The 10948-nt window shown below is 46.3% G+C and overlaps 1 protein-coding gene across 1 annotated transcript; it reads right to left on the reverse strand.

Moving 5' to 3' along the window:
- Positions 1-8264: 8264 nt before the first annotated feature.
- On the reverse strand, positions 8265-10356 carry LOC102704268 (probable leucine-rich repeat receptor-like protein kinase At1g68400). Its single transcript, XM_040526327.1, has 2 exons — positions 9075-10356; positions 8265-8979 (listed from the first exon to the last, which is right to left on the reverse strand). Exons 1-2 carry the CDS (start codon positions 10354-10356, stop codon positions 8435-8437), a joined length of 1827 nt encoding a protein of 608 aa, XP_040382261.1. The 3' UTR covers positions 8265-8434.
- Between the last annotated feature and the right edge of the window lie 592 nt (positions 10357-10948).

Raw genomic sequence — 10948 nt, forward strand, 5'->3', positions numbered from 1 at the left:
CTAACCTCCTGCCGCCCTCTGAGAGGGCGGAAAGGTGACGTGGCAAACGGCCACTCGCTCAGGACGAACGGCCGGAAACGGCGACACGGCAAATTTTACATTTTGGTCCTTTTCGTTCTCTGTAAGGGCGGCAAGTATCTAAATACAAAAATTTGTCGTGCTGCCTGGGAATTTTTCAGTTAAACCATGGTTAGATACGTATATATGTGATATGTAATTGTTTAACCACAAATAGACCTCTGGTCTCTTGATAGAAGTATGGGACAATGACCACTAAGTCATGGTAGTAATTGAGATTAAATAATTACATGTTATACATATACGTATCTAATCGTGGTTCAATCAAAAAATTCTAGTTTCAATCGAAAAATTTTCAGGTGTCACGGCAAATTTTGCATTTAGGCCCTTCGCCGAAAGGGCATAAATGCAAAATTTGCCGTGTCGCCGTTTCGGGCCGTTCGTCGCGACCGAGTAGCCGTTTGCCACGTCACCTGTCCACCCTCCTAGAGGACGGTAGGGGGTTAGTTTTATGATTTTTTTATAAAATATAAAATTAAATTTGTAAATTATTTAATAAATAAAATTATAAATTCAAAAAATTCTCCAGAACGCTTCGGCTCGGCCCGTCTTCGTATCTTTCTCGAGCTTGGCAGGACTAGGCCGCCGACATGGGGGCTGGATGGGCTGGCGAGCACTATATTAGCCCATTGCGACGAATTGGACTTTGGGCACGGCAGAGATAAGAATTTTTTGAATTTATTTATTAAATAATTTACAAATTATTTTGTATTTCAAAAAATCACCGATCTAACCTCCTACTGCCCTCTAGAAGGGCGGAAAGTCTACGTGGCAAACGATCGCCTAGCTGCTAGGAACGGGCGTAAACGGCGGACCTGACGATTTTGCGTTTAGCCCCTTTCCGCCCTCCGTAAGGGCGGAAAGGGGGTTTTTGCAAAATCACCGCCATGCTCCCTCACCTCTTGGCTGCGTTGTGCTTTTTTTCCTCTAAAGGGGCTAGCTAAACACAAAATCACCCGGGACATCGTTTGCGGCTGTTCCTTGTGGCCGAGCGACCGTTTTCCACGTAGTATTTCCGCCCTCCCAGAGAGCCGCGAGAGGTTAGATCTGTGATTTTTTTAAAATGCAAAATTAAGTTTGTAAATTATTTAATAAATAAAATCAAAAATTCAAAAAATTCGCTGAGATAAACCAGACCCGAAGCTGGGCATAAAAACAGAGCCCATCTCATCCTGTCACACCTGACACGACAACATTTTTTTATAGAAAGATATTTAACCGGTCTATATATCTATTCGGATATATGCAGCTATTTTTTATTTCGAAACTTTGAAAAATTAGCCCAAGTAGAAACTTAGCATCTTAAATACTTAATCTGAAATTCAGGCTCCTACGAAGACCTAAAACTAGCATCGTAGATACTACTCGGGTCACTATACCCACTAGTCTACATGCTCTTTTGTGGCAGGCATGGCAGCATATGATCAGGGAATGTGTGTTTCCTAGCCAGAAATGCGCGGTATACCCCAACGGCCGATCGACCATTCGTGTTGCGTGGCAATGTCCAAATTAGCTGCATTTTCCGCTATGCTTTCTACGGTTCGTTCAACCTCCAGCATCCAATCCAACCCCGGTACAGCATCCATTCATTACTCCCACGAGCGTCGCTTCCCCCCTCCTCCATCCTTCACGGCCCCGGCGTGCGTCCTTCCCGGCGCCGTGCCGAAGGAGGAAAAGCGGTTAAACCACGCGTCACCAACGCACGCCGCAAAAGCAAGCGTCCACCGTACGCACCCTGCCAGCGAAGGAACGAAAGAAGAAAGACAATAATGCAGAAAAAAACGCATGCAAACTTGCAAAGCGAGTGTACCACATGTTTTTATAATTTTTAATATAAATTTATTTTCTAGTCTTGACTTTTAGATAATTCAAAATACTTATATGAAAATTCTTTTGATAGATTTTTTTGTTTTTGCACCAACAATCATATCGTACACAGCGTTGCAAGTGGGCGGTAGCAGGAGTGGTACTTGCGTACCTAACGCGTGCTAGTAATGGTTGCCGCCGACTTTCCGCCTCCAAAAGGATTGAATATTGCTATTTTCTTCACTACGACCTTCCAGAGTGATCGAATCGGAGGACGTTGGGAAATTTGGGTTGCTGGTACGATACTGTTCTGCTCTGCTCGTAGAAAAAAAATTGGCGTCTCAATTTGTGTATCTCTCAATGCGGTCTGTTCGTTAGCACGTTGCAATCGCTGCGCTCAAGGTTGATCGAATTCAGACCCGGCTTTTTTTTCACTCTGAAATTCTTCACGTCCGCGAGCTACTACCGGCGAATACACACGAGCGTGTCGCGATCGCAGCAAAGCGAAATATCGTTGGCCTTCCTGGAATTTTCGGGGGGGGGGGGGGGGGGGGGGGGGGGGGGGGTAGAATGGACAAAAGAGAAGGAAGCTTAGGGGCGTTTGTTTTCAGGCTAAACTTTAGTCTCTAGTCATATCGGATGTTTGAACACTTATTATAAATAGTAAACGTAGACTTTTAATAAAACTCATCCATAATCTTGGACTAATTCACGAGACGAATCTAATGAGCCTAATTAATCCATGATTAGCCTATGAGATACTACAGTAAAAATTTGCTAATTATGAATTAATTAGGCTTAAAAAATTCGTCTCGCAAAATAGCTATCATTTATAAAATTAGTTTTTTTATTAGTCCATATTTAATACTTTAAATTAGTATCCAAACATCCGATGTAACATAGGGCTAAAAAGTTTAGCCCCACGTAAACAACCCCTTAACATTAGAGATGGCCGCATTGCTGAATTCAGCTTTGACAGCTAATTCGTGGGGGGTCCATTTGGCAACTGTCACGCCAGTTGTTCCCACTAGGCTGGCCTCTCTTGCCCCTGCACTCCTGATCTTCTGAATATGTGTTTGTGTAACCTGAGCTAAGCTATACTTCCTGTAGATAGTGTGTATTATAAAAGGCCTGTTTGGAGAGTTTTTTCTAGCTACAACTTTTTTCAAATGCTGCTTCTGCCATAAGCTACCCCAAACGGTCCATAGCTTCTGAGAATCTGTAGTTACGAATTCTAGAAAACGAACTAAGAATCTAGATTTTCAGAAGCTGGCTACCAAGCACACTCTTCTCAGAATTTAAAGCTTCCCAAACAGACCCATAGTATATTACTTCCTCTGTCTCAAACTAATCTTATTTTTTACTCATCACCCATCTATCAATATGAAAGTTAAGATATTGAAATACCCTTAATTTTATCAAATCACAGTACAATTATTCTCTATTTTATCTATTCTCAATGCATTTATTGCTTGCTTTTACAATCGTCAATGTAATTATTATTAAAAAATAAACTTATTTTAAAACAACTAAAATGATTAAAGATAATTTTATTTTAGAACGGATGTAGCAGTATATTCCATCAACATATATCACCCCACAGTTAAAAGAACTTGAGTTAAATAATTATATATCAAATTTAATTTAAACAAACCTGCACAAAAAAATACGCAAGTGCGCAAAAGTTAAATCCAAGAAATTCCGAAGCTTTAGTTTCATGCGACGACTTCCAAAACGGTTATAAAAGATCTAACTGGATGTCATGTTACCGTTGCATGCTAATGCACCCATCATGATTAATTAAAGCGGTCAAATCAACGCACGGAAAATAAGAATAATCATTAGCATATGATTAATTAAGTATTAGTTACTGTAAACTTATGATTTTTTAAAATAACTTTCATATAAAATATAAATTTTTTTAGCAAACAATATACCGTTAAAGGAGTTCGGGAAGCGTGCGTATGAAAAAATATAGAAAATTTAAAGTCAATAGTGTATGGCGTACGAGTCCATAGTCAACGCGTCAACAAAGTAAATAAAAAAAAAAGAGAGAGAAAGCCTTGCCTCTCAACGGTCAATTAACCGTATATACATTATTACTCCGTATACCTAAATAAATAAACACATTACAGAAGAATGCAGCCGAAAGGAACGAATGAAGCAGCGGAGGAAGGCATGTGCGCTCGTCACTCGTGGACAGCCGGAACTCCGGAAGCCCGGAGCAAAACACCCCACACACGCGCCCGCCCACGCGGTTGACACGCAGGAGAGGAGCGCGAGCAGGCGCGCGTGGGCGTGTTCCGTGCTGCGTCCGTTGGCGTTGGCCAGAGAGGATCCCATCGCAACGGCCGTGGCGCCTCCGGCCAACCGCCACCCTCTCGTTGGATCTTTTCTTAAAATTTAGATTTTTAATCTTAAATTTTGAGCTAATTTTAAGATTTCTTCATCAAAATTTATATTAAAACTTTAAATTTTAAATTTCTCTATATATATATACACATTTTTTATTTACATATTTTCTGTTTATAAATAAATTATTTGGCTTTTTCTTTTAAAAAAAAAGATAGGGTGCGCCCACCCCACCAAACCCGGGAACCCAACAGACGGCCAGCCGTGCTCTCTCCTCACACGTCGCGGGGGGGCGTCTCCCCTACGGCCCTACCCTAACCTGGCGCCGGCTGGCTCGCCGCCGCCTCCGCCTATATAAGCCGCTACCCCTACTCCCCTTCCTCCTCCACCACCCTCAAGCCGCCTCGCCCTCTCCTTCCTTGCCCCCCGCCGGCGCCGCCTCTCTGCTTCTCTCTCAGCTAGTGGAGAGAGATCGAAACAGAAGGGAAGAAGAAGAGGACGATGGCCGGTCTCAGGATGAAGGCGCTCGCCATCGCCGCCATGGCCGCCGCGCTCGTCGCCTCCGCCGCGGCCGCCGGCCAGGCCCCGGCGCCCGCGCCGACCTCCGACGCCGCCGCCGCGGCACCCCTCGCCGCCGCCTCGCTCGCCGCCGTGGCCTTCGGCTACCTCTTCTGCTAGATCCTGGGACGGTGGCGCCGCGGCGGCGGCGGCGGGGCCTCGCCGTCGCCGGCCGGCTTCCTCGGCTGCTTCTTCTTTCCTTTTGATTGATTCGTCCGTCCGCGTGTGCGTGTCTCCGTCGGTGTCGTCGTCGTCGTCGTCGCGTGGTTGGGGGAAGGCGTTGTGTATGTAACGAGTCGCGGTGGTGTGCGGGAGGAGGGAGGTGTGGTTTCGCGCCATTTCTCTGTGGCGCCGACCATATGTACTTACTCTTTTTTTTTTCTTTTCTTGGTATGAATTGAGATGATTTATTTGATTCTTTCTTCAAAGAACAACGCGCAGCATACATGGTGACTGACACCTTGATGTTGATTGTCATTTCTCGCCTCAAAAACATACTCCTACGTCGTATATCAAATAACGAACGAAATATTACACAATTCAAGCCCATAAATCTCTCGATTTCTGTAATAAGTAACGACAGAAATTGCAAGTAGCTCTTTGAAATCACTTGCTGTTTGATCGTGTATTGATCTCCCCGCCAACATTGTTAACTTTTAAGTAAACAAAAGATCAGGCCATAAGAAATCCTGACATACGCCTGTAGCCTGAACTGCTCCAATTTGTGCTCTGAAGACGAACGAGAGGCAGCAAGGCTGGAAGCAAATTATTGTTCCTTCAAAGTTCTAAACTGAGCTGTTAAATCGTAGTGCTGGCCTGGAGAGAGAGAGATGTTGGTGATTCGGTGATGGATCCAAAGGCCGAAATCATTGAAGCATGCTTGCCCATGTGCATCTTGTTGAGTACTGGTCCACATATGAGTTGTCTTAGTGGTAGCAAAGCTGTACCGGCTACCAACTGTACGATTTTCATGGTAAAGACAATTTTAACTTAGTTAGAATAATTACTTAGTTCAACTGGTCTCTAGGCCCCATTGCACCGTGCAGTATACAGTAAAAAAACACCAGTTGCAATTTGCAAATATGGCCATGCAAAGGCGAAACGAAGATTCAGATGCCTGATCTTTCACGGCTACAGCTATATGATTGCGTTTTGTATTGTACTACCTTGGTTACTTTTATTTGCCACCGGCCACTATTCATATTCAACTTTTGAGAATTCATCTTCAGTAAAAGTTTTCTATAACTATATACTAAACATAAACATTAAACTTTTGATCATGATAATCTAATTAATTTAAAAATATTAATGGTGAAAGTTATAAGGGTACTGGTTAACCGTGACAATTATAAAGGAACGAGGGTAGCTTTTTTTTTTCAAAAAGTAAACTGGGTAAAAACCCTGAACTCTGTAGACAACCATCGAGTTATCGTAGCGGTATGACTAAAGTAGGAACAACGGCAATAGCTGACCCTCGTCTTTTGGCTTTTATTTATGTTGTCTAAATTTAAATTTTTAATATTTAATTTAGAGTTAATTTTGAGGGTTTTTTTACTAAAGTTTATATTACGACCTTGGCTTTTGGCTTTTAGATCGTTATAAACACGTATATAAAAATTTTATTCACAAATTATTTTTCTTTTGCAAATACGTGCTTGACATTTTCTATTAAAAACCTAAAAGATAACATCTCTGTTGCTCTATAAATATCTGAAGAGCGTGCTGCTGTTCTGCTGTTAGTGCACTCTGAAGATTGGTGGTAGCTTCTAAAATGGTTGTATGAGGCCGGTCAAATGGGTCAGGTTCACCGTTCACTGAAAAATGCCCATGTCGTAACTCGTACAGGCAAGGAAACAACGTGTGGATGGTTCATTGAACCACAGCTAACGCTGCTGCCTCGTCGGTTAACCGCCTTTTCTGAATTGTCTGGCCGTACGGGCCGATTTCAGAACCCCTACATTCTGAATCGTACTGTAATATCGTATGTATAGCAATTTTGATTCTGAAAGTGCTGGGCTACCGGTAACCGAGCAGAGTCAGGCCGTAAAATAAGTCTATTTGAGGTCCCTCAACTTATCATTGAGTATGTTTTTCATCATTGTACCATAAAACTAGATACAACCGGTCCCTAAACTATCAAAACCAGTGCAAAAGAAGTCCCTCGACAGTTTTAAAGGTGGTTTTAGCTGACTTGGCACCTACACGGCTAGTTTGACTAGGTCTATGTCCCATGTGACATTAACATGACGCTTACGTGACAATTATATACAGAAAAACAGTGGGCCTACCTGTCAGTTGAGAGGGGAGAAGGAATGACATGTGAGACCCACGTGGGCCCACCATATTTATTTCTTTTAGGTAGTTGACTGTGGGCCCACGTGGGCATGCCATTTTTAAATCATTTTTTGTGTGCAGCTGACCAGTGGGTCCACTGTTTTCTAATATATAATTACCATGTAAGCATCATGTCAATGACACGTGGGACGAAGATCTAGTCAAATTAGCCACGTAGGCGCTAAGTCAGCTAAAACCGCCTTCAAAACCGTCGAGGGACCTTTTTGCGCCGGTTTCGATAGTTCGGGGACCGGTTATATTCGGTTTTGCGGTCCAAGAATGAAAAACACACTGGACGATAAGTTGAGTACGATGTTGTGAGGCCTCAAGTGGACTTATTCCTCAGGCCGCCCAAATCCATTTCCAATAATGGGCCGGGCTACTACGAAATCAAATGGTTCTCAAGCCTAAACTTGGGCTGCCAGAAAGTTTTCAGGCCATAGTCTGCCAGGGTGAAGGATAAAGTTCACTGTGCCTCCTTCAACTATAGAAGGAATCTAATATGAAAAGTGCTGTACCTACAACTCAACCATCCGACTTACGTACGACTCATTTTATCAACGGCTATAGTATAACTCACTTGACCTTATTTCTTTAATTAACGCTTGCAGGGTTCCAGTCGTACGCAGCCGGACTGATTTAATATACTACTTACGTCCTCAACCGCAAAAGCAGGTATACAAACCCGCTGAACTTTCGGTAGTTGTGAACTTGTGATCCCAGTAATTACTATTGCACCTGTATAAAAACCAGTCGATCATCGAGAAGCGTGATTAATCACTCGAGTTCGATGGCAACGCTCGCTTGCATTGATAGAGTGATTATTTGGCTTTCTTTCGGAAAAAATGCAAATAAAAAATAATTTATGATTAACACTTTCATATACATATTTTTTATTTAAAAATAAAGGTTGAAAAAATAAACTACGATGAAATATCCAAAATCAATTCTAAAATTAAAATTAAATATTTTAAATTTTAGATTATAAAAATAAACATAAGCGAAAATACGGTAGGCGATTCTGAGCATGCCCTGTGCTACCGATCACTTTTAACGTAGCTTGCCCTGCGGTCTTACAGATTGAGATTTGCAGCTGATAAACAACAAATATACGAGTTTTATGCATTTACCCCCAACAGATTAAGCAGGTTGCGCCACAAATTTCCCAAAGATCTTCCATTGCATACATCATACATGTACTTCTTCCACTCAAGAAGGATTCTTCACGGCACTTCTGCTCTAGAAATGCAATGCTAGCAATCAAATGACTCGGTTACAGTCTAACTGATTGCACAGCTGCTTCACTTCACACGAGCTCGCCCATCATGGCGAGCACCTGCGCCATCCTGGGCCTCTCCTCCGGCGCCTCGGCGGTGCACAGCATGCCGATCTTGACCCACCCCATCGTCTCCTCCTCCCCGCCATCCCCGCCACTGCCGCCGTCCGTGGCCTTGTCGGCGGTCACCACCTCCAGGAGCACCATCCCGAAGCTGTACACGTCGGACTCCTGCGTCGCGCGCGCGCCGGCGGCCCCGGACGCCAGCTCCGGCGCCGCGTACCCGTGCCAGCCTCCTCCTCCGCCGCCGCACGCCCGGTCCAGGAACAGCTCCGGCGGGCACCGCGGCGGCTGCGGGATGGACTGCTGGATGTTGGCGGCGTAGCGCATGACGCCGCACTCGGAGACACACGCCGCGCCGTGCTCGTCCAGGAGGATGTTCGACGGCTTCACGTTCGCGTGCACCAGCGACGGCCGCGCCGGGAACGTGTGGATGTAGTTGAGCCCCTGCGCCGCGCCGAACAGGATGGCCTTCCTCGCCGCCCAGTCCAGGCTCCTCGCGCCGCCGCCGCCTCCTACAAACGAACAGCAGCAACCAACCAACCAATCAAGAACACCTCTCTCATCGCATCAATGGCGATCGATCGACGCGACACGGCACGACACGCACCGTTGCCGCCGTGCAGGAGGGACTGGAGGCTGCCGTTGGGGAGGTAGTCGTAGACGAGCAGCCTCTCGCCGTTGGAGTTGCAGTACCCCCTGAGGCTCACGACGTGGCGGTGGCGCAGCCGACCGGCGAGCCGCATGTGGCGGTCGAACGCCTTGCTCCGGCCGGGGAACTGCAGCGCGCTCAGGCGCTTGACGGCCACCACGATGCCGTCCTCCAGGACCGCCTTGTACGTGCTCCCGGACACGCCCTTGCCGAGCACCTCCGCCGACGCCTTGAGCAGGCTCTCCAGCCTCAGCTCCTCGCCGCCCTCGAAGCAGACGAGTCCGCCGCCGCCGCTCTTCTGCGCCTTCTCCTCTCCATTCCTCACCTTCTCTTCCTCCTCAAAGCTCAATGCAGCATCGGACGCATCCTTGCGGCACCGAAGCTTTCTTCTCACGTAAACAAACATGGCTACAGAGATAGTCACCGAGATCAAGATGAGCACCGCGTTGCCAATGCCGGTCGCCATGAGCGCCGTCACACTGAGCTTACTCAGTCCTCCATTACTAGAAGAAAGACTACCACCACCACTAGTGTCCATTGCTGCTGCAGAAGGAGATTGGCTGACACTAGTGCTGGCATTCGTGCCACTATCTCCTAATGCATTGTAAGCATGAACACATCTCGGGAGAGGCTGGCCGCAGAGAGCAAGGTTCCCGCCAAAAGACGAGCTTGGAAACCTGGACAGCTCGCCGGAGATCTCCCCATCCAGCTTGTTCCTCGACACGTTGAAGCTCCTCGCCATTGGGACGCTCAGAGCTCGCAGCCCGCCATGGAAGCTGTTGTGCTCGGCCCTCAGAGTGACGAGAGAAGGCAGCGACAGGGTGAGGCCTCCACTGAGGCGGTTGTGGGACACCAGCAGGTGCCTCAGCCTCGGGCTGGTGGAGTTGTCCAGAGGAGGAAGACGACCCGACAGGGAGTTCCTCCTGACGGTGAGCACGCTGAGCTGCGCGAGCTCGAGGAGAGGAGCCACGCTGCCCACCAGCGAGGCGTTGTCCAAGAACACCCCGACCACCCTGCCCCTGCTGCACCTGACGCCGATCCATTGCCCGGAGCACGGGTTGCCCCCGACCCAGCTCTCCAGCGCGGCGGCGCCTGGGTTGTACGCCCTGAAGGAGAGGAGAGGAGGCAGGTCCTGGTGGCCGCCATTGGCGACCTCTCCACGCACGCACCATGTGAGGAGGTAGAGGAAGAGGAACAGCAGCAAGAACGAGCTGGAGCTGCAATGGTGGAAATGTGCCATCTTGGCAGCTGCTTGAGAGCACAGAGACCGACCGAGTGAGAGTGAGCTTTATAGCGGCAGCGTACAAGAAGATGGATAAATGCGCGGGGAAAGTAGAAAATTTTTGAAGGGCAACACGGGTAGAAGAAGGAGGTGATGACAAGAAGAGAGCTCCAAGACGGGAAACAGCGTGTGCAGTGTGCGTTGAGCCTTGGGACAAGGAGGAGAGGAACAAGCGGATGAGTCAAAGCGAAAGCCAACAAGGCTGACTACTTTTCTCCGTCGGGGGCACAAGGAATTTGGACGCATTTGGCGAGGCCAATGCGTGAGCATTGCATGTATCCGTGCATCATATTATAAAACTTTATACTCTACTCAAAATTTTTATGGACAAATATATTAAATTTATTAATATTTTAAATAAATTTAGATAAAATCAAAAAGTCTTAACCATGGATCAGGTAGAGCAGTACCATGACTCTTCGGGTGTTTCATGAAAAAAACAAATGATATATTTCCAAACTAAAAATAATTTGCGAATGAAATTTGTATATATCTATTCTTAGCGATCTAAATTAAAGCCAGAGCAGGGAAATAAACTTCGGTGAAAACC

The sequence above is a fragment of the Oryza brachyantha genome, chromosome 7 (genome assembly GCF_000231095.2).
Source record: "Oryza brachyantha chromosome 7, ObraRS2, whole genome shotgun sequence".
Classification (NCBI taxonomy): Eukaryota; Viridiplantae; Streptophyta; class Magnoliopsida; order Poales; family Poaceae; genus Oryza; species Oryza brachyantha.

Bases quoted from the DNA above. Each gene is read 5' to 3' on its own strand.
- LOC102704268 (XM_040526327.1), bottom strand. From the start codon at position 10,356: ATGGCACATTTCCACCATTGCAGCTCCAGCTCGTTCTTGCTGCTGTTC. The intron at 8,980-9,074 runs GTGCGTGTCGTG...GTTCGTTTGTAG, and splicing joins CCTCCTGCACGGCGGCAACG to GAGGCGGCGGCGGCGCGAGG.